Raw genomic sequence first — 22,803 nt, forward strand, 5'->3', positions numbered from 1 at the left:
AGTGGAGTCACGAGCTTCTGGTGTGAAAGAGGAACTACAAGTCTTTTTTCATTTTGTCACATCCAGTCTAAAGTCATCCGATTCGTCGCTCCAGGCGCTCCACTCAAGGTGTTATATGTGACTTGAGTCCACACCTTGGCACATACAGGATGCACGCACAAATAGATACTTCTTTTCGTTTAGCCAATAAACAGTATTGACTCAGTTTAGTTTTCCGCTTGTTCTGTTTTTTTTATTTGCACACTCACACAGATAAATAACAGTGTTTTCCTTGAAGCAAAACGACCACATTAGTCTAAACATCCGCTCACTGAGCTCTATAGAACAGGGGCTGTATTCACAAAGCTGCTAAGAATAAGAGCATGGATCTAGGATTACTGTTCAAGTCACATGTACATTTCAGATTGACTGAGGTGGTGAAATGCTCTACCTCTATTCTTGGATACATTAGATTCATTTTATGAATACAGACCGAGCTATAGAGTTAAAAATTTAAATCATCTTCTGGTCCAAAATGCACATTTCACACATGTATGTTTTAACACATAGGCCTGCACAAACCAACACGCACACACACACATACACACACACACGAATGTACAAACACACAAACACACATTCTCTCTCCACTGTGAACTATGATACCGTCAATACTTCTGGTCCAGTGTCCTTACTTTGATAGGAGACTGTTTACATGGATCCATATTGCTGTCAGTACTAGCTGGTCACATCCATCACAGGTTTACTCTAACTTTGGTTTCACATTCAATATGTTTGTTTACGTATGATATAGCTTATGAGTCTATAAAAGCACTTGTCATCAGGAGTCTGGACACATTTTGACTCAAATATACACATAGTGTATGAGATGATGGTAGATTCAGAAACAGAGAACTGCAGGGCTACAATGTGGAATGTTTGCAAACTACATTAGGAGTCATTAAATGTGCTGCTTCTACGAGCACAGTGACAGTGTGGGGTCAGATCAGAGTCTGAATGCATGGGTATTGCCATCGTTCTCCTTGTACAGTACCTGCTTTTAACTATTGATGTTTATTCTATGCAGTGTCTGTTTCCCCTGCCTTCCCTATCTGTTTGACCCCTGTGGGGCTAACCTGAGCTGGTCTGTGTTCCCCTAAGATGGCAGCGATCAGAGCCTCCGGTGCAGTCACCCCACTACCTGGAGACACAGGGCTGCGAGGACTGAGCGGGCTGATGGAGGGGGACGGCACAGGGTCGGGGGAGACCAGCCGTTCCTTCTTAGCAGCAGAGCAGGGTGAGTGGCTTCGTGTCTGGCTTTCTTTTGAGCGAGGACAGAGGCTGAGGCCCTGTAGGGAGGGGAGGGGGTTGGAGGAAAGAGCGGGAACAGCAGGGCTGCGGCTGCGCCGGAGGCGATGGTGGTGTTTGCCAGTTTTAGGGCTCGGGCTGCGGGAGTTTGGAGCCAGCAGGACAAGAGTGCTGTCATCTTCTGAGCTGACATCAGAGCTGTCAGAGCGTTGCATGGTGGGGCTGTGGGCTGGTATCTTGATCTGTTGAGGATGGAGGAGCAAGCGTGCTAAAAGGAAACTGTATGACCAATCGTACGTGGGCACACTCCATTACAAGCCAAAGTCCAGCATTCAAAATATTACTGAAGTAAAAGTAAAAGTACAAACCTATTATCAGCAAAATGTACTTGAAATATCAAAAGTGCTCACTGTGCAGCAGAATGTCCACTGTCAGTGTTATATTATTATATATTATGTAATTGAGTTATTGGCATGATATTTTGTAAACTGATCATATGTATAATCTCAAAGACATGCAGGACAAATAAAAAGTACAATGTTTCCCTCTGAAATGTGGTGGAGTAGAAGTATATTATACCATAAAATAATAATAATCTGACCATTATTTTTTTTGATTAATCGTTTAGCCCATAAAATATGAGGAAATCATAAACACCTTCCACTCACAATTCCCCAAAGCCCAAAACTTCAGTTATGATTCAGATATCAGTTTATTTTCATGGAAGACAAATGATATTCACATTTTAAAAGCTGCAGTCGGAGAATCTTTGCTTTTTAAACGATTGAGAACAATTAAACAATTATCAAAATATTTGCCGATTCATTTTCTGTCAATTAACTAATCGATTAATTGACAAAATCATTTCAGATCTGGGTACAATGTCTCTATGTATTTAAGTAAATGAACCACTGATTAATTAGATAATTGAACAGTGTGACAGTTTGGGGAAGGCCCCTTTTATATTTCAATATGATGCAGGAAGCCAGGTCCATAAAGAACTGGTTTTTGCAGTTTGGGGTACAAGAATTCGACTGGCCTGCAGGGAACGCTGACCTTATCTCTCAACATCAGTGACTTCAGTGCTGTGTCCCTGCAGCCAGGTGCCATAATTTTGAGTATAACCTTTACAGAAAAACCAAGGCTGTTTAAACATAATATGAATACCTACTTTTAGAGTGAGATGTTCAACAGTCAGATGTGGGACTTAAGTTTGGGTGTCCACATAGTTTTGGCCAAGTAGTGTATCCATTCATAAAGATAAAGGCGTAAGGCTGCAACTTCTTTCCCCTCTGACTTTTGTTACCTGAATGGGTGTTGACAATCCAACAATACTGTTCATATTATTGCTGTAGTAACCCAGGATGTATTCACAGTCGTCTCTTGGCAAATCTTCATCTGAAAATGTCACCTGGAGAGAGAGGAGGAGAAAAAAAACGGTTCAACTGTTAGTTCAGCTGTGGCACAAAAAATACATCCGTGAATTTCAGTGTCTGACACACCTGTGTTGCGTGCTCTCCCTTGGCCCACACATACGCCTGGTAATCTTTGTGGTGTCTGAATCCAACCTGTGCAGAAAGAAATTATGGCCACAACTGTACATTTTGTCACAAGGAGTCAAATTGTAAGAATTTATCTTAAGCTTGTTGAGAGATTTTATAACAAAGTTCCTTGTGGGTGTGAATCAGGACGATAATTAATCAATAATTACCTTGTATATTGCTACCCAGTCCCATGAGCTGCGCTGATAAGTGGATACAACAGTGAATCTGACCGTAGCATCTGAGACTTTACACCACTCCTTGTTTACCTGCAGCTCCACCAGGGGCATTTCCACCTTGAATGGGAACTAGAAGAAAAGAGCATGTGGTACATTAATATAACAAAAAATCGTAAAAAGTAATAAAACTATACAAAGAGAAATGTAACAAAGACATGGCGCTAAGATTGGGGAAAATTTGTAAAATATTGTCTCACATGAAGGGAAAACAGGGCAGAAACAGGCTTGTGGTCACTGATGGTGTAGCCCATGTGACTTCTGTATGTGTGCTGCGTCACTTTAGTTGCCCCACCCAACCATGAGGTCAGACCCCGCTGCAGTGCTGCATTGTGGGTAGGAACTGGGGAGCCGGTACGTCGAAGGCGCCAGAGGATGCGATCGGTCCAGGCAGGTTTCCTTTTCTTAGCGCTGACACAAGAGAAGCCAAAAGAGACAGATGGTGATAGCGGCGGGCAGCAAGTTTCACAGGTTCAAGCCTGACTTCTGTCGATGTATTAAATCTATAACAATAAGTTTGTGATGGAGGCGACTGAACAAACCTGGTGTCGTACGTATGAGTGCCCACATCGAACTTATAAGTAGGTGGAAATTTGAGTTGTCCCTCCATGAAGCCCTCCAGGATGGACTCTGTGTTTTTGGCCATGTTGAGCTGCAGAGAAAACAGATGACAGGGAGAAAAAAAACAGAGCAGGCCACATGCCAGGATGATTTTTGATCCAGCCTGACAGAAGCTGATGTTTGTTCATTTTGTGCTACAGTGCCCTCTGTTGGTCGAGGTTTTGCGAGACAAACAGGTGGTGTAAAGCCTTCCAGAAAACTCCATATGTCTCTGTTAACACGTGAATGTTTTGAAATGCTGAAGGTGCCTCACCTGATCCCGCTCCCACAGAAGAGGCAGCTTGTTGCTGTCGATGGCACATTTCACCACGTGGATGTCATAGTCTTCAATACGGAAGTTTAAATCTCCAAACCAAAACACAACACTGTGGACAGGAAAAAAATACCCCAAAATATACTGTTGTGACATTTTAATTTACTCACAAAATTCACAACGCATATACGGGACTTTTAAGCTTTATCATGTTATATCACCTCTTAAGATTTGTTCATTATCGGTGAATGTCTGAAACTGAGCACTTTTATGAACTAATATGTGGGACATTTATCTGTTAATAAAGCTGAATGATGGTGTGCACCTTTTTATGGGTGGTCCAAATGATGTAATAATGATGTCACTCACTCGTGGTCCAGTACACCAGTGGCAGTCCCGCCTTCAAACTGCTGCTGCTGCAGGATGCTCTCAAAGTCCTCCATCCGCTGCTCCAGGTTCCTCATGTGAGCTGGCAAGTGACAGTTGAGAAAGCACACCGGGTGGCCAAACACTGTCATCCTCGCACTGACACCCCCTTTATTCCCCTTAGAGCGAGAGGAAAGGGCGAAGAGAGGACACAGTGAGAAACAGATCCCTTATGCATAGCGTCTTTAAAATGAATTAATAAAAAAAAAACACAGGCATGTATCAACAACCAGATCTGTGTTCAGGGACAAGGTCGTGTTTTTTTTTTTTTTTTTTTTTCCCGCTACTGAGTCACAGAACCAGAAAGCCAGACAGCCTGCTGCTGCACTGACCTCAAAGAGAAGGAGACTGCACCAGCAGCAGCCAGGGGTGATGCTGACATCAACACGCACGGGAAGGTCACACACACACTGACATATGCACCCACGCATGCACACGCCTGCTGGCGGGAGGGAGCCCACACGCCACCTTTCAACACCACAGCCCATCCCTCCTAAAGCCCACCGACACAAACCCACCAACACCGTTCTTCCAACGTGATAAATCTCTGAGCAGGATTCAGAGCATCTCCCTTCAATGCGTAGCACGTACCCAATATCCCCCAAGTCCTGTGCGTGTGCTCTCTGTCTGCACGCCTCTGAGGAATGGAAGGTGGCAGAATTTAGAGAAAACCAGCAGCAGCACTCCTTGCATGCGCTGGGACGCCACCTAAACAGATGGGATGGATGAAAAATAATAAATTGATAAGCTGAACTGTATCTTTTATGACACAGAAAGGATGAGAGTAAAACAACATGTTTAACGTCCTACTGACCAAAACATATCCAAAAGGGCTAAGTGTGTCCATGCAAAGCTCACTCCACTGGTCTGAAAAAAGAACATCCTTCAGCCTCTTGTTTATCATGGAGTTGACCTCCTGGAGTCTGGAAAGTAGAGAAACATTGGAAATGAGACATTAATAAAGAGCACAGTGAGGGGTAACAGGAGGGGATGGATGAAAATGAACACAGATGAGTGAGTGGGCGCTCCAGCTGTCTCCCTTGCACCGCTGACGACATACTTGCTTACCCGATGATGAACATGTCAACGCTCCCATCTGACACATTTGGTCCAAACAGAGAAGTGATGTCATCGGGGGGGACAGCTGATCCCACGTTCCATGTGACAATATACACCCTGCAAAAGAATGGAAACAGTGGAAATGCTGCATTCGATTTAAGTACCATATACTGCAGCGTGAAAGAGGACGTAATCTGTGCTGTAATCCTCAGGGAAATAGCTTTCATCAGTGTTTCTGTATATAGAAAAAAGATAAGCACAATTAAGCACCTCTTTGTACCTCGATGATGACTCAGTATTGTGTGTGTGTGTGTGTGTGTGTGTGTGTGTGTGTGTGTGCTTGGGTGAGTATAAGGAGAGAAAAAAGATGGATCTAATTGTCCTTCAAAATTAACTACCAGCCACACACACACACTACTTCATCAGAGAAACAACTCATTAAGGCTGCAGCTTTTTTGTACTCATTTATTTATTTATTTTAGTAGTGATTAATCTTGTCATCTGCTCCATTAATTGTTTAACTGTTTGTCTATAAAAAGTAAGAAAATATGGAAAAATGTCCATCACAATTTCCATCCTAAAACTCAACATGTCAAATAAAGAAAAGCAAAGAAACTGGAACCAGCAAATTTTGGGCATTTTTGCTTGAAAAATCAAATGAACTTATTTTACAAATATCTTAGATTATTTTATTGTATTTGTAATTGCTTTATTTGTTATTCTCTTCTTTGCTATTCTCCTCCCTATTTGTTTTAATAATTTATCATTGTTATATTTTCATCATTTTTATTTCTTGTGTGCATTAGTCTCAAATTGTTTTATTGTGGACATGTTGTATTGTCTTATGATCAGCTTGTCGTCATTTATAAAGCACTCTGAATTGCACTGACCCATTTTAGCTGGTTGCTATCTGGATTTGTGATTTCTGCTATTACAAGAAAACTGTTTTATCAGTAGATATGCTGTAGATACTAAGATAGGTTTCCAAATTCTTACGTTACAGTGATGGACTATGTTTTTAACACAAGCATTTGATGCTGTTATAAAAGAAAACTAATGGCGGAGTTTATATGCTTATGACTTTGGATGTAAAGTACATGGGATTTGTTGTTAATGGGCTAAAACGAGAAAAATCATCACTATAGTTAACCCCTAATCTAGGTGATAGGAAATATGTCTGGTAAGTGTAACAGTAGGACAGCCGGGGGTTGCTGCCATCTGAAGACCTTTCGGCATATTTCATCCTTCATATAAACACAGTTCTATGAATTTAAAGTATATTTACGAGCAGCCATTGTTTATGGGGGAAGAACACAACAGAAGTACGGCATGCCTCTGGGAAGGCTGCCAACAAAATATGGCTGTGTCACTCTGTCAGGTTCATAAAGCTCTTAGTGAAATTTGCAGCTTTGATTCATGTGACATGGTCTGGCACACATCAGCTTTCTTACAGCCACTGACTGCAGGACAGCTACTGCAGCTGTATTAGACATAACAGGGAACAACAGTCACAGTGGTAAAGAACAGAATCATTTAAAGCTGGCAAAAGCTGGAAGTGACAAAAAGGTAGACTACGTGAGAATGTTTTAATAAAGGTGTAATTATTTGCCTCACCTGAAGTCATTATTCTCTCCCCCTTGCTTCTCGGACTGCACTCGACTCTGTGTTGAGCTCCCAGTTGAGGGGGTCCTCTGTGACTGAGGACTGAGGCTTGGTTTGGGGCTGAGGCTGATGGGTAGGTTGGGGTTGTGCTGGGGCAGGCTGGGAGTGGGACTCAGGTAAGGCTGGCTGGTGTAAGACTGAGGGCTGTGGGGACTCTGAGGACTGTGAAGAGGGAAGGAGGACTCTGTCGGGGAATGCGAAAGGATGTTGGCACTCTGAGGTCCTGGGATGCAGACTGGGATCAAATCTATTTCCTTGGAGGGGTCCACTGAGATTCTGGTCGGCTTTGGAGCAGCTTTAGTTCCAAGAGCAGTCGGTCTTGGCCGGCTTATGCTTGTCAGTGCTGCTGGAGATTTTGCGTGCCCTGACTGCATTTGCTCTGTCACTTTCACAGGTATGACTGCAGCCTGGATGGGGCTCAATCCAGACTGTTTCTTGAGCACCTCTGACGGGCTGATGAGAGGTGACTCCTGTATTGCAAGCTGTGGAGGTAAACGTTGACTGTTTCCAATCAACGCGCAGGGTCCAGGCTGCACTTTGGGTCCAGGCTGCACTTTGGGCCCACAAGGGTCAGGGCTGATTTGTTTCTGCTGCATGCGATCCATCAACCTGCAATGTGCATCATGTGGTTGATCATAAAACAACATGACCTGATTCTTGTCTGTGTGAGATAAAAAAAAAACAAAAAAAACAAGATAGTGAAGCTTGCAGCGAGTGTATTAATGACATAAGTGACTTTTGCATTCTTTGCTTATAACCATGTCTCCAACCTGTCTGCACTTAGATCACAAAACCTCTACATTTAATAGTGGCTGTGTGGTACACAGGTACACAAGAGCACAGGATGTGCCTGCAGTGAGTGGAAGCTGAGAGAATGCATCACATTATATTGAGCACCTGTCCACATCATGCTCCGCAGGCATCACTGATGATGTTATCATGAGCCGGCAACTGGGATGAGGAACTAACTTTGGACATGCGTCCTGGATTACACCCTTGTTGCTCAGCAATGTTAATTACCCCCTGACCCTGTTACAAAGCCATTTGATCTGATTCTCTCACTTAAAAAAACAGCAAACTCAGGTCAGCCTGCAGGGATGCATTGGATGCTGCAGATAATGAAACAGATCACACAATATCAACAGATACAGAAGGCCACAAGGTGGAGGGTGCCTGACATGGTAGGAGGACAGGAGCCACCCACCATTTTGTTTATGTTCCCTCCCACACAGAAATTGAACACCTCTTTTAAGTATTCATGACATGCAAATTGGGGTCTCTTTGTATCTGAGAAATTCATGTGACCATAGTAGTAATCTGCAAAACAGAGCGTATCAGAGTGTAATGGTGATCATTCAAGTTTGTATTATATCCACTTTAAAAGTGAAAATGCAACTTTCAGAGCTTAAATACCTTAAGAAAAACAGGCCTTTTCCACATTTCATAGTCCATCAGCCTGCAAATCTGAATGACAGCCCCGTTATCTACAGAGGTACAAGCCTGGACTCATGAGCAACACCACAAAGCATCATTTTACATTCAGAATCAACAGAAACACATAGCTGCATTGACTGCAGTGTCTCACAGATCTCGTGAAAACATGTCTTACCTTTCATGCGTTTTTTTTTTTAAATTTCTATTTCCAAGGTGAACCGCAAAGGTGATCTCACAAATTCACAGAGGGGAAAAGCATCAGTCTCCTATACGTCTCGTACACCAATCAACGCGACAGGACGATCACACACAGGCGAGAGCAGGATCGATTTGCGGTCCGGATACAGACCGACCCAGCCAGCCTGCAGGACAGTTGCGACTCGTCGGTACCCGTGGACAAGTGGACGTCTCCGTTGCGGTGCAGACCGCCGCTCCGCCGGGCTGTCAGGGCAGGAGGCGGTCGCGCTTGGTGCGTGCAGACTCTTGCATGTTGATGTTTGTGCTATAGGCTACCTTATCATACTTATTATCTCTGTCTATAGCGCAGCACAGTTGGACGGAGTAAATTTGCACTTCTCGGTCAGCGAACCGCCTGCACCTCCAGCACACCGACCCATCACGCGCGCCCACGGTGCAGCTCTTGCTCTCTCTCTCTCTCTGTTTCTCTCTCTTTCTCTGTGCACTCTGGGTAAAACATGTGAGCACCTGGGAGGGGGGGCGGGTAGAGCAGGAGAGGCTAAACAAAAATCTGCTACCAGAGAGCAGCCGGCCAGAAATCTGTCCCATCAGTGACGCATTAATCTGGCATTAGTGCGTCACTGATAAGGAGAATTGATCAGCATGCCAATAATTAAATTTCACTTTGGCAAGGCTACCTATGTGTTCCCTCTGTGATATCTTTACAGCAGCTGGGCTGGATTGTAATTATTAAGTTACATTTGAGTGGAGACTGTGTTAAACATAAGTTGATTCGGTGCTCAGTTAGTTTTGGTCATACTAAATACACACAACAGGTTTTTTTTTGGTACCACTTGTGATTATTTATTATGAAAAGTAGCTTTCATTCTGACACTACCTTTTAAGGTACATAAATTATTCAGTGTATTGTGTTACATTGTGTCTATATGTCTCTATTAGAGAAGCTGGTGCAGTTACAGTCATTTCATGAAGCCTTAGTATTACAGGAGCACTCCAGCAAAAGAAGGGTTGCAACACAAGCTTTCTGTAACCCGCTGATGACATCACCAGGGTCACTTTCCAACACTTAAGAAAAGTACCCACAGAGAAACAGAAAACATTATTCAGTGTGTGCAACTGGAATAACAAAAATGCATCTGACCTTTTTCACAGGATAGGTACTATTCCTCAAAACGAGTAAACTTAATGTAAAATCAGTGCAGTGCCCCTTTAACTTTATACATCCCACATGCAGTCAGCACAAATCTAGATTTTCATAACAAAGTCTTGGTAAAATAGTTTCAAATAAAACATGAGAAGTTGCTGAATATGATACAATGCCATTTGTAACCTCCATGGTCTCTTCCTGATTTAACCATAAACATAAAATGTTTTTATATCTACTTTAACATTAAATTAAACCATCAATTATAGTCAGAGCATGACATAAGAATGGATATTTATTATTATTATTATTATTTAAATGTGACTTTAATACTCACACAGTCGGGCCCTCAACAGCATCATCATACATTTTGTTCCTAGATTCTCTACGGCTCTGACTGGGATTAATGCAGATGTGTAATCTCAGTGGAATGCACTGATCCTAAGCGCCAGCTGTCCACTGAGAGCACATAGACACCCATAAGTCCCAGCTAACACGTAAACCAGTACAAATACTACACATTAGACACTGTGCATTCACATTCACATTCGCATTCACATAATGCATCAGCTGGACAGATCAAATACTTAACCTTTTCCCTCATGGCAAATGTAGGTTAACAGAGAAAATGTAAATATTTAGTCGAGAAAAAAAAAGGTGCATATTATTGTGTCATCTTATGTTAATGTGTGTTTTGATTGTACAAATTGAAATCACACGTAAGGTACTGTCTGACTTCTCAAAAGTCTACAGCCGCTTTTTGGTTTTGACCAGGCCTTTCTCCACCAGGCAGCGGTAGAACTCCTGGATGTATGTGTACACACACTTCCAGTCGGGCTCTTTCATCCGGACTAAATCATCAGCGTCCAGCAGAGGGGGGCAGCCTGCCATCCTCCTGCAGACAAAGAGTCAGCGTCACTGAAAAACCACTTGAGACAAGTACTGACATAGAAAGTATGTGGTCAAAATTGTAAAGTCGCTGTGCTCTCATGTGCAATTTACTGCCACAGCTTATTCCAGACAAGATACATGTGCTTCGTCATATAAGGAGTGAGAGCTCACTCTGCAGTGCTGAAAGCCAGCTGGAAGTTTTCCCTGTGCGAGTTGGGGTTGAGGATGGAGTACTCGAACGCATCAGGGAAGAACCGATGCACCAAGGCACAGAAGGCTATGCCATCTTTCCAACTTGAGGAGAAGTTCCGGATGTCCACCCCCTGTTTCATACCAAAGGACAGTTTAGAAGAAATTGTGGCAAAGAATGAGACATATAGGTCAGATCTATGTAAAGCTCCACAGGGCAATAATTCACAGACAGTCAGGGCATGTTTACCTCATATGGCTCCGTTTTGGCCCTGCACCAATCCAGAAGCATTTGTTTGACATTTTTAGCGTTGGGTACTGCAACAGGACATTCCTGGGCTGAGGCTGCAGTGGGACTGGCCTGGCTGAGGAGAGGAAACAAAGATACGCACTGGATATTCAGAAAGTATGGCTTACATCATCCTTTAACTTGGCAAGTGTTACGCACGACAGAAGTTTTTTTTTTTTCCCTTGGGTGGGTGAGATTACTAGAGAGGATAAACAAAAAACTTTTACTTTGCAGAAGTCGGGCTCCCATTAGAAGGCACTGATGCTTACACGCATGAGTAGACACAGTACATTAATATAAATGGAATTTCCTACAATAACATAGTCCACAAACACTGGGTAAACATTTGGTGTCTGTGGATACAACTTTATGGGGGACAAAAATGCCATGAGTACGAATGAATGAATGAATGAATGAATAAATAAATAAATGTAACATTTTTCTCCCCTTCACAACTTAAATTTCAAAAATTGCCAAACATAATTTTATACAAAAGGAAGCTTGTTTGTGGGAGTGCCTTGTATTAAATGAATGCTTTATCTGTTCAGATCTGTTGGTGGCCAAACATGCAAAAATTGACCAAACGAAATGTTCCACTGTGCTGAAATGTGACTCACCTGCCTGCTGACCTGTTGAAGGGAGTGGAGGCTGATGGAGAGGTCTGGCCTGTTGTTCCTAAAAAGATGCAGAGATTTAAACTGTTATCAAAAAGAAGTTTACAGAGTAGAATATATTCATGAGCTTTACACTGTGAATCAGACTCACTGTTTGTTGATGGCTGGTTCATGGAAGCTCTGCCTATGCTGACAGCTGCGCCTGTTGTCCCTCCTTTGCTCAGAACCTGCTGCTTCAAGTCCTGCTGCCTCGCCCCTCGGTCCTGCTCCCGTTTATCTGATGACGGACGGTGGAGAGTTTAGAAAGCAAGCAAAGCATCAGAGGAGTAATGCAGATATCACTTATGGCATCAGAGTAGATGGTTTCTTCAGCTTTTACCTCTCTTTTTCTTGAGCAGTTCCCTCAATGCAACACGAATCGTTCGTCTCTCTTCGAAATCTGTTGCATCGTCCAGCTAAAAACCAACAGGTTAAAAAACATGGAAACTCAGCATAGCATTTCTTATTATTATTATTTTATTATTTTAGAAAAAAAAAAAAATTCCCATCCCATTCACATGTAAACAAGGGAAGTGAAGCCAGTCTCTTTGTGCACTGTTTGCATTATAGATGATGATGATATTTTGGTCAGCTGACGACCAAATTTCCCTTCTATGATGGTGAGAAATCAGCCATTGGCTCACCATTTTGTTGAGAACCTCTTCATCCTCAATAGCAGCCAGTTTTTCGCTGGTCAACGAAGCTGCCCCACCATCGGTTTTTGACTCCATGTCTGAGGAGTATATCTGGTTGGGTTGCGTGACAACGCAGCTCTGAAAGACAGAAAGTAAACATGCATAAACACATGAGGCTGTGAGAAGTGAGAGGATATTTTGAAAAAGCGACCCTTACCTTTCTGACAGGTTTGCAACAACTTGGATTCAATAATCAAATATTTATCAAGACTGGATATGTCTGAATTTTATAAGCAGACCAGATAATGACCTATTATTTACAATGTATGAAGTGGAAACCTCACACATAGCATAAAGACCACGTCTGTTCTACTTACAGTCTGCTGAGTAATTCAAATATAAACATTTGTGTGAGTCTTAACAGCCACAAACTGAGGAGCCATGCAAAGCCATGTGTTTGTCTTACTGGAGTACCCCTCAGTGTATCTCAGCAACTGGCTGAGTGCGGCACAGAAGGGGCAAAAGCACGTACAAATATAGTAATATAGTGGAACGAGACCATTACGAGAAGAATCTGATAACAGCGTGAAACTATGTGCTCAGACAAATGGAAAAATGAGCTGAGGTAAAGCTTCATGACACAAGACCTGAAAAATAAAGTAATAACATGGGAAAAATAGAAATTCAGATCAGGTTTTTTTGGCTGTTGAGGTGCAGTGTCACTCACCTGTTTATGGGATGTAATCTTGGGTGTTTGGTGGCGGTCTTTGGGCTTCTCAGAAGTTTTCAGCGCTCTCCTCTGATCTCCTCAACACCCCCTTTAGACTTGTCTGCAGAGCTGTGAGAGCTCAGGCCTGGCATCACACCTCTCACCGCAGCGCTTCATAAGGATTCACGTTTGGAGAGCGAGTGGAGGTGGCTTACAAGAACCACCCAAGATGGGAAGAAGGAGGAGGATGAAAAAGAGGAGGAGGAGGAGGAGAAGGAGGGAGAAACCCATCAGGTCCTCATCCATCAGTCTTTGTCTCCCAGTGCAGAGTCTCGCCTCCATTTGTCACTACTGGATCTTGAATAGATGATGTCATGTGAACTTTATGAGGCCTTTCCTCAGCTAAACTCTGAAGGGGTTAACAAGGACAAAAAAATGAGGAGCACTGCCTTATTCAGGCAAAATGCACTGCTGACTAGTAAAGCCTTATTACAGAGGCAGAGGAATCTCTAAAAGGGAGTACAGAGCACACACACACACACACACACACACACACACAAACACACTCTCTGTCACACACAAACACTCTCTCTCACACACACACACACACACACACACACACACACACACACACACACACACACACACACACCTGTGGCAGAAAACACACAATGAACTTTCAGCTCCAGCACTGATTATTTTGTATTTAATTCTAAGTTTAAGAAGATTTAGAGAAAGCTCTAATTAATCAGAAAGCAGAGAAATCACTCCACCTAGTGGTGAACACTCATAACTGCTAAATTCAGTGTATTACAACATGCTGAGGTTTGGTAAACCCTTTTTTCACAGCAGATATTTTGACTTGTCATCGTAAGAGAAACACAGGTGCTCAGGTGTTCCATGAAGCCATGACAGTGTCACAGTGAACCAGCATGAACAACACCAGGACCCCGACACTGAAACAGTTAAATGAAATCAAGCCATTATTAATTTTATTATTTACACCTGAGCTTTTCCTGCTGCGACATGTGAAAACAAGGCCTATCCCCGTTCCTGTTATTTAATGCTATGAGATAAAAATGCCAAACATTTATCGGATCCATCTTTTCTATGTGACGAGTGAGGAGCTTTGCACTGTTGGTCCGACGAAACTGCTTTTTAAAGATTTTACCTCAGGTGCTTTCACATTATTTTTAGACATTTTATGGACTAAACAATTAATCAATTAATTGAGAAAATAGTGGCCAAATTCATTGAAAATGAAAATTATTGTAATTCATTTCAATTTCACCTTCCCAGTGTATAGTAAATTTAGTGAGATTAGTGAGGGGTTTCATGTGTGAACAGAACATGTAAATAGAGCATTTACAAATGTGAAACCTTGAATAAAAAACATAAACAACTTAAACCAAACTTTGTATAGGACACTAGCTTCAATGTTGAATCGACCTCAAATATGCTGGAGGTGTGACAGTGGAGTTATATAATTTGATGTAGGCAACAACTCTGACTCAGCACTGAGGTGGTTGGTTTTGTTATTTTTTTTATTGTACCAGTCAGTTTAATTCTTTTTAAGCAATTGCAGATTATGTATATATGAATTGTTCATACCTTTGCCTCTAAACAGAAGCACCTATATGGCTGCTGTTGGCATTCAAAGTATTACCAAACAATTTGACAAAAATGACAAACCAAATCACTTCTTTCGCTTCTACAGTGTGTCCCAATAAGGCATGAGGCAAATGTTTCATTCTTAAACCAGTATAGTTTAAACCAGCCGTATATGACTATAAAATACATAAATATAATAAAATAACTATTTACATCCAACTAGCTTTGCAAACAATCAAAACCAGTATGTACACAGGAACCGTAGGCTTGAAGGCAGCGTCTTCATACCTTTGTCAGTGCAACTGTTGCTTTGCCACACCCATAATATACTCAACATGATATCCATGAGAACAAGCAGCCCAACCTGCCAAACTGACACAAGACTGTGAGAGTTTAAGCGAGTATAAAACTAAAAAATGACCCGCTGAGGCCGTTATGACCATAACATTTGTATCCTAAAATATGTTGACATCTGTTACAGATTACTCTACTGAAACGATAAAATCAGTCATTCGCATGCAGCAGTTTTAGTGTGGTTTTTGAAAAGCTGCTTGATCTCAGTCCAATAATTAATTATCAACGAACACAGGGGCATTATAAGCTCTATTTAACAGTTGAGGTATTCCATAATGAAAAACCAGTGAAATGATCTGCTGTACATATTCTTTAAACATGTAACTGAGGTCAGTTTGAAATATTAAACCAACAAAGCAAATTAGCAAATAGCAAAATAAAACTATTTCATATCTTTCTTGCACTAGTTTCAACTAACTGGGGATTTAAAAAAAGTTTTAGGTTCATATATTAATTCTCAATATCAAATGATGCTCAGGACAATGTAATTTTCTAAATGGCACCCATCTGTGACATATCAAATAAAATCTTTAAATATACAGTTCTGCTTGCAGTTATTCTTATGGCAAAATGTGCAGAAGATATGACAGGTGTTATAAAAGAAAAAAAATCTTGTTGCATGGCTTTGTTGTTGTGTCGTGTGAGGTCAAACTGCACGTGGGCATTGATCATATCTGGTCTGACAGAACCAGTATTACAACACGGTGTAACTAAAAGAGCTTTCAAAGTAAACATCTGTAGGAAGTGTAACAGACATCTCCAATCATTTAAGATGCTTTCAGAAGGAGCAGTGACATTCAGTCCTCTGCTTAGTATGCCTGACTCTTCACTACAGAGAGGTACAGGAAAGACTAGTGCTGTTGAATATTACATGTATGCATGTGCAAGACACTTGAGGACCAAAGTCTACAGCATTACAAAGCCAATGATTGCTATTGCCTTTCAAAAATAAATATTCTCTTCCACATAAATATTAAAAGGGGGATAAAATATGTTTCGTCAAAAAGTAAAAGCATACTGACAAATACTGAGAGAAAACATAACACTGTCCAGCAGAGGTCCGTTTTGAAGATGTGCTGCTTAACCAACTTTATAAAAATCTCACCCACAAAAAGGGAAAAATGAAACCCACATTGGTTGGGATTTAAGATGTAACCTTAAAGGACAACTCAGTCTTCATTTTGCTCATCTTCCATTGGGAAAAGACAGCTAAAGCTGAGTGACACTCCTTAGAGAACTTGTGAACCTAATTATCGAGGTACGCTGCAGTGAGCGTACTGCTGTAAAAGATGGAAATAATTGGACTAATTCTACAGAGAGACCATCCTCTCAAGCTGGTATGAGAACAAAATCTAGGCCTTAAGTGGGAAGCCACATCGAGGTTCATAGGGGAGGATGAAAACAAAGAGCTCAGGCCTCTTATTAAAATGTGCTTCAGTAGAGGAAAAGAGGCGTCTCATTGCACAGAAATGTTGGCTTTGTCCATCATTGTAACTTTTGCCTCTTAACAAAGGTTTCAGCCCTATAACAATAACAACAACTGCAGTGTCTTTACTTAACAAGCTTCCTGCTTTACATACCAACAAAGAAAAAAAAAAGCTGCCAAAAACCCAGTACCTTTCCATGACAGGGCCAGGTGAATGTCAGGTAACAGTACCATATAATTTTAATACAAATAGTGCTCTTTCAAATTTGAAGCAGAGTGCTCTCCAAGCCTCGCGCCCCCTCTGCAGCCGACAAAGTCCACGACAGCCACCCAACCATCGATTAGAGCCCTCTACAAATGAGAACATTTTCACAGTGGAGTAGTACGAGTGACAGTGTAAATACCTCATGAGGTATCGAACAGTTTAGTGTGCTCATGCATGCATATAACGGTATAGGCTATGTATGAGTAATTTACAGACGAAGGAGAGAATTTAACCATCACCATGATAAGTAAAGGCAACCTTTTCCTCTCTGAAGTCCTCAGTTCTGTGTGACCAGAGGAGAAATAAATTGGCACAGTGAGGAAGTAAAAAAAAATTAAAATAAAACAAACAAAAAAAAGATTTGTCACATCTTCAGTGACCATGATCTTATAAGGTCACTCCCCCTCTGCTGCTCTTGACCCCTTAATGACACACAGACAAAACTACAGCCAAGATTTTTAGCATTTTTTCCCAACTACATTTTATTCTCTCCTTCATCCTTACATTTCAGTCTATCTTATCTTCCTGTTTGCCATCTGTTCTCTGCTGATGATATGGTGATTCAGATGCACAAGCTTTGTCCGAATCCTCTCCACATGGAGTGTGAAAATCCACCTGTCCAGACCCTTTAGCTTTGGCCCTGCGTGCGTCCAGGAAGCTGACAATGAACTCTGAGTTCTGATAGATGAGCATGCCAGACAATGTCAACACCGCACCGGCACAGCTGAGGGCGGAGAGTTCACTGCCGAAAAGCAGCTGAGACAAAAGCAGGTTTCCCACCACGCTCAGGTTGCCGAGGATATGCAGAGTAACGGCCGAGGTGAGCGTGATGACGCAGCAGCTGGCCAAGTTGTACATGACTGACCCCAGACAGCTGAGCAAGATGAAGACCCACAGGTGGCGGTCGTAATGCAGCGGCGACTCCAGCAAAGCCCAGTTTTCTAAGGCCAAAGCTGCCACAGTCAAGATGCAGAAGCTAGGAATGGACATCAGGTAGAGCAGGAACACAGAGTTGATTTTCTCCTCCTGAAGTAAGATGCCTAATTAAACAAAGACATGTAGATAGCAGTTACAAACATGATTGTACTGGCAAAGACTTGAGAGATGACCTAAACAAACCTCATTTGTCCTGTAGCTACAGCATTTACTACTTAAGTGCAAAAATCTGTCACGAAAAACTGTCGTAATACATCATGAATCTGACTCAGCAGCTAGATTTCTTACCTGAAATATTTTAAGAAACATGGTGTATTTTAGTTGGCTGTTTAGGTGACATAACAGAAGGTTCCTCTGTTTTTTTGTCAAAATAACAGGAATAACTCTCTTCTGCTCACTCATTAACTGTTGTTCAAAAGTTGACAGTAAGCTTCAAGTGGGTTGATAGCAGGAAAACTGGAGGGAATTATGCAAAACACCTCTTTGAAAGATTTTGTAATAAGCCTTAATGCCTGGACATGTCGGAAGCAAAACATCCATTAAACTAATGACTGTTTTAGTAAAAGCTAAGCACACTTTAAACATTTCATTGGCATACAGTATCAAATCTGTGAGGACTGAGGCTTTGACTTTGGGCCTTTAAACAAAAAGACATGCACAGCCAAAGGGTGTCAGAGAAAAGTAAACTCATTAGGGAAACTGTTACAACAACAACAACAACAACAAAAACAACAACAGGTGAGAGAGGATGAAAATAGCTTGTTGAAACTTGAGACAACATCGTCCAGCTAGTTTGGATCCTTGGGATGGACATAATTTTTTAGTCATGATTAGCAATAAAAGTAATGTACAGCAATTTCCTTCTGTTGGCCCTTGTTTTCAAACTCTGCTCAAATTTGCAAAAGCAGGCCATAACCATAACCTTTCCTACCTGTATAATTATTTAACTTATTTATACTTAGCAGCTATAGTGGTTTATATAAGTATTACAAATGATAACCTTCTAGTCACAAGCTTGCCCCTTTAACCCTGAGGGGGCCCTCGGTACAAAGTATGTAGCATTACATTCCTCTGAGCAGAACTGAATATCTGCTTTTGTGTTATGTAAGAAATGTAAGACAGGTCCTCAAAAAAATTTCATGAACACATGACTTTCCTTTTCTTCTGACAACTACAATGTTATGGAGACTAATGACGTTAGAGAGCGTAATCCACTGCACACAGACACCAACTTTAAAGCTATTTCTGCAACAAAAGCTTCCCTGAAAGCAAAGAACATTGGATAAATAAGTACATTGGATAAATGTAATGAAGGCACTACTCAGCCCATGTAACATCAGTTCAAGAAATTAATCTGTCTCCCTACCAGGGTATGTTCACTTAAACTGTAGCCATATGTTCAATCTCAAAATGATTTTTGGTATTTAGAGTCTTTTGTGTACTATATTTCATTGGGATAAACTTCTCAGTAACAATACTGCTCTTCAGGGAATCCTGGGTACATCTAATAAAACGAACAATAAAAACAATAATTGTTAAATGACTAAAAATGAATCATTGAAATTTAAACTGTTAGGTTTTTAGGGAGCATCATGTTTTTTTTTTTTAGACATGCTGCATTAGAGGAAACTTCCTCTGACCTTTGTAGCCACTCTGACCCGCTACTCAACAGCATCTCTGGGCGTCTCAATTTATTTTGGAGTTTCTTGAATGCAGTTTGCAGAAAAAATGGGCGGCAATTCAGAGAAACTTTAAAAATACTTAATTGAATCCACTGGCTTACAAGAGGATGGCGGAAAATTGTATATGTTACTTCCAAAAGGTTCTGCCTTTCTGAAGCTTTCAGTCCATCAGAAGCCAAGATAAACATTCAGACACAACAGATCAGCATGTCCTCACAATGCAAAGTAACCCTGCCTGCTCTAACTCATACACACATATTGATGTTTGTATTGTGTTTCCTAGGAAACCAAAAAATATGCCACTGTGACATTCCACCTTTATGTGTGGGTGTGTTACTGGACTGAGGAGTGACGCACCAAATCATTAAAAAGTTCCAGGACCACAGACTGCTGCGGTGTCCCAGGGAAAAACACTAAAATATCCTCTGATGTCAGTGGCAAGAGAGGAGATTTCCAGTTTAAAAATAAGGGTAATTAACTCAGAGGTTACTTTCTATAGATACAACAAAAATACAACAAAACCGAGAGACAATTTCAACAGTCTGAGGTGACAAACAGGGCAGGAAACAAGTACTCACTCTGCTGAATGGACTTTACACCCCTCAACATGGTTGCAGCAAACACAAAGAAGCAGCCGGTTTGATCGAACTGGACCTCTCCCATGATGCTGAAGGAGGCTCCCAGACAGATGGGCATCATGGCTGTGTATTTGAGGATGTGATGCTGCTTGCCCAGGATAAGCGTGGAAATGGCCAGAGTAAAGAGTGGGGTAGTGGTATAGATCATTTGTGCAAATGACAGCTGGACATAGTTCAGACCCATGTTCCCAAAGGCGATGCTGGCACAAAATGTCAGACTCAACAGGAACACCTTATATTTTGCGCTAGGTGTCAGGTCCTGCTCTCCAGCCCCTCTGTGGCGGATCACCCGCAGTTTGATCAGCCCATAGTCCACCACTATAGCTGTCAGCATGTGCAATGCTGATAGTAGCAGAGGGTACCTGAAGTTGTAAACGGCAAATATCCATTTGTTGAGGCTGGATATGGTGGTGCCCGTCACCAGCCAAACAATGACAGCTGACAGCAGATGGAGCATCTCTGCGGGTGGCCTCCTCCTGCCTCTCTCTTGGAGAGTCGCCTCGCATTTTGAGAAGCCATCGGCGTTGATCATGTTCGTATCATTGTCCTCTCTGAAAGGAAAACACATGTTGAATCCGTACCTCTCACCTCCAAATGAAATTCATGACAAAGCCGGCGAGTTTTGGGCTGAAAATCGCGAGAGTAACATGCGACACAGCTGTTTTTCTTCTCCGTGGTGTTCGCCGGTCTTTGTTGTTCAGTAAACCTGCAATTTTCAGCACCGCCTATAGACACGTGTTTCTATTTTGCATGACTGGCTGGTTGTGTAACGTGCTCTGCGCAGGCAAACATGACATATCCAGGACCAGGAAGACCGACAGAGGAGAGGAGAGCTGTTCAGGGCGGGCTGGAAAACAGTACGCGCCTTTTCCACGACGGGGACTGAGGGGATTGGTTATTATCCCGATATGCAGCAATGGACTGACGGTGACGACTCCGTGTGATGCACCAAAAAGTCAGCAGTGTAGTAAACACCATGGGGAAACTCAGGTACTGCATGTGCCTGTAACTAAATATTATAAATCCCAGACAGCGCATAAGCAGTTCACATTTTTTCCCCTCCACACTATCTTTAAATAGCAGCTTACCTAATTGCCAGAGGAGATCTTGTGATTCCATTCCCTGCACTGGGACAGAAGGAAATCCTGACAACTCACTGTGTTGTTCGAAAACACGAAGTCGCTTGTTGCACCAAACACCGTATAGCTAGCTGGTTAGACAGCTGTTCATTCATGGTGTTGAGAACGTTTGAATTAATTAACGACACTTTTTTGACAATCGGACGGTTCAGTAACTGTTAACACAAGAGCAGGACAGTTCTTTTGTTTGACAAAATAAAAGGTAAGGTGGGTTAAGTTAGCCGACCTCTGCTGTAGACTGAGCTGTCACTTGACACTAGGCGGCTGACTGTCTCTCTGCTCTCTCGGCTTCATGCTAACGTTAGCTGGTAGGAGCACTCTGTAACTGCGAGGAGGCAGCGCCTGTTAGCTAGCGTTAGGTTGTTAGCTACAAAACAAGGCAACAGCCGTTACTCCCGGCTCGACGCGGCGTTAGCTTTCATTCGTTGCGTAGACGTTACCGACACCACGACTGCGGTCAGGTCAATCACGTTTTATCATCAATTGAGCTTCATCATTTTTACCTTGTTCTTCGACGAGTACCTTGACAACACTGGCAGCATCCCCCAAATCTCCCTCGGTCGGTCACCGAGCTGTCAGCCAAGCCTGAGCAGACGCACTTCAGTGTCATTGGCTGATCCATTTAAAGGGCAGTGCTACTCATTTATGGGCGGCTTATTCAGTACATGTTGAAAATGAATGCAACCTCTCGTCTGTGCAGGATTTGAAGTGTTGGAGCCTGGAGTTTAACATCTGCACGAGCCATCATCCTGTGACAATCGTGAATTGGGTTTCCTGTCTTCATATAACGTAGCAACGGCAGGCTTTAATTTGCAAAATGCAAACGATAACCTATAAAAGATACATGGGTGGCTCTTTGTTCCACTTAAGTAACTACAATAAAGCAACAGTAAACAAGACTCAACTCAATTCTCAAGTTCCCCTTTTTGCAGAAAGAGGAGATGTGGTTTGTTGATCACGCTATTTAAAGGTGAACTTAATTAAAATATAGCCTACACAGTTAATGTGGTTTAGGTATGGAGGGCAGTGAGCGTGAGAGTATGATCACAAGTACATGAGGAAATACAGAGGTATTACGTTTTCTTTCCTTAAATTCACCATTGAGGAAAAGTCATTAATTAAACAACTACTGGATCTTTCTTTGAAATATCAGGAGAGGACCTGTACACTTGTAATGTAATGTAATAACTACATATTATTTAGAATCTAATTATAATATATAGTGGATGAGTTGGCATTAAATTCTAAAACCCTGTTGAACATGGTACATCTAACTGGAGTACAATCATGATTTAAAGTTTATGGAAAGTCTAGATGGAAAGTCTAGTGAGTTACCAAGCCTGTAATATATTGTAAGATGAGAAGTTACTGGTGCCTACTGGTCTGTTATTCTGCACTTCTGACAACTTCACTGCAGATATATATTGTTGGCCTCAAGGCATCATGGCAGACACTGTTTCTATGGATGTCTTCTGTGTCGTGTCTTGTGAGTTGAAAGATTTGAACAACATTGATTTGACAGTAA

General features: G+C 41.9%; 3 protein-coding genes across 5 annotated transcripts; all 3 read right to left on the reverse strand.

Moving 5' to 3' along the window:
• Nucleotides 1-205: 205 nt before the first annotated feature.
• LOC130187034 (inositol polyphosphate 5-phosphatase K) lies at nt 206-9,180 on the reverse strand. Of its 2 annotated transcripts, none has more exons than XM_056404456.1 (13): nt 8,695-9,180; nt 7,038-7,746; nt 5,433-5,540; nt 5,179-5,287; nt 4,956-5,072; nt 4,308-4,483; nt 3,939-4,050; nt 3,607-3,716; nt 3,265-3,475; nt 2,999-3,136; nt 2,790-2,855; nt 2,594-2,698; nt 206-1,529 (listed from the first exon to the last, which is right to left on the reverse strand). In XM_056404456.1, exons 1-13 carry the CDS (start codon nt 8,699-8,701, stop codon nt 1,059-1,061), a joined length of 2,439 nt encoding a protein of 812 aa, XP_056260431.1. In that variant the 5' UTR covers nt 8,702-9,180; the 3' UTR covers nt 206-1,058. The 2 variants fall into 2 exon arrangements, with proteins under 2 accessions (XP_056260431.1, XP_056260434.1); XM_056404459.1 differs by having other exon boundaries at nt 7,038-7,694; nt 8,695-9,179.
• A 365-nt stretch (nt 9,181-9,545) lies between these two features.
• smtna (smoothelin a) lies at nt 9,546-13,556 on the reverse strand. The gene is made up of 8 exons (XM_056403729.1): nt 13,246-13,556; nt 12,528-12,656; nt 12,224-12,299; nt 11,996-12,121; nt 11,848-11,905; nt 11,192-11,306; nt 10,924-11,075; nt 9,546-10,756 (listed from the first exon to the last, which is right to left on the reverse strand). The coding sequence occupies exons 2-8, from the start codon at nt 12,612-12,614 to the stop codon at nt 10,609-10,611; spliced, it is 762 nt and encodes a 253-aa protein (XP_056259704.1). The 5' UTR covers nt 12,615-12,656; nt 13,246-13,556; the 3' UTR covers nt 9,546-10,608.
• A 1,189-nt stretch (nt 13,557-14,745) lies between these two features.
• Nucleotides 14,746-21,915, reverse strand: slc35e4 (solute carrier family 35 member E4). Of its 2 annotated transcripts, none has more exons than XM_056403482.1 (3): nt 21,782-21,915; nt 20,080-20,690; nt 14,746-17,923 (listed from the first exon to the last, which is right to left on the reverse strand). In XM_056403482.1, the coding sequence occupies exons 1-3, from the start codon at nt 21,898-21,900 to the stop codon at nt 17,391-17,393; spliced, it is 1,263 nt and encodes a 420-aa protein (XP_056259457.1). In that variant the 5' UTR covers nt 21,901-21,915; the 3' UTR covers nt 14,746-17,390. The 2 variants fall into 2 exon arrangements, with proteins under 2 accessions (XP_056259457.1, XP_056259458.1); XM_056403483.1 differs by lacking the exon at nt 21,782-21,915 and adding an exon at nt 21,228-21,752.
• Nucleotides 21,916-22,803: the final 888 nt, after the last annotated feature.

This window comes from Seriola aureovittata, chromosome 18, assembly GCF_021018895.1.
Source record: "Seriola aureovittata isolate HTS-2021-v1 ecotype China chromosome 18, ASM2101889v1, whole genome shotgun sequence".
NCBI lineage: Eukaryota > Metazoa > Chordata > Actinopteri > Carangiformes > Carangidae > Seriola > Seriola aureovittata.

Coding starts and splice junctions, on each gene's coding strand:
- LOC130187034 (XM_056404456.1), bottom strand. Junction 5,073..5,178: donor GCCCTTTTGGATATGTTTTG/GTCAGTAGGACG, acceptor CCATCTGTTTAG/GTGGCGTCCCAGCGCATGCA. Junction 4,484..4,955: donor CAGGACTTGGGGGATATTGG/GTACGTGCTACG, acceptor TCTCGCTCTAAG/GGGAATAAAGGGGGTGTCAG.
- smtna (XM_056403729.1), bottom strand. CDS start 12,614: ATGGAGTCAAAAACCGATGGTGGGGCAGCTTCGTTGACCAGCGAAAAA. Junction 11,076..11,191: donor CCAAAACGGAGCCATATGAG/GTAAACATGCCC, acceptor GGTATGAAACAG/GGGGTGGACATCCGGAACTT. Junction 10,757..10,923: donor CTGGCTTTCAGCACTGCAGA/GTGAGCTCTCAC, acceptor CTTTGTCTGCAG/GAGGATGGCAGGCTGCCCCC.
- slc35e4 (XM_056403482.1), bottom strand. CDS start 21,900: ATGGATCAGCCAATGACACTGAAGTGCGTCTGCTCAGGCTTGGCTGAC. Junction 20,691..21,781: donor GGTACTCGTCGAAGAACAAG/GTAAAAATGATG, acceptor TTTTCCTTTCAG/AGAGGACAATGATACGAACA. Junction 17,924..20,079: donor TGTAAAGTCCATTCAGCAGA/GTGAGTACTTGT, acceptor TTGTTTAATTAG/GCATCTTACTTCAGGAGGAG.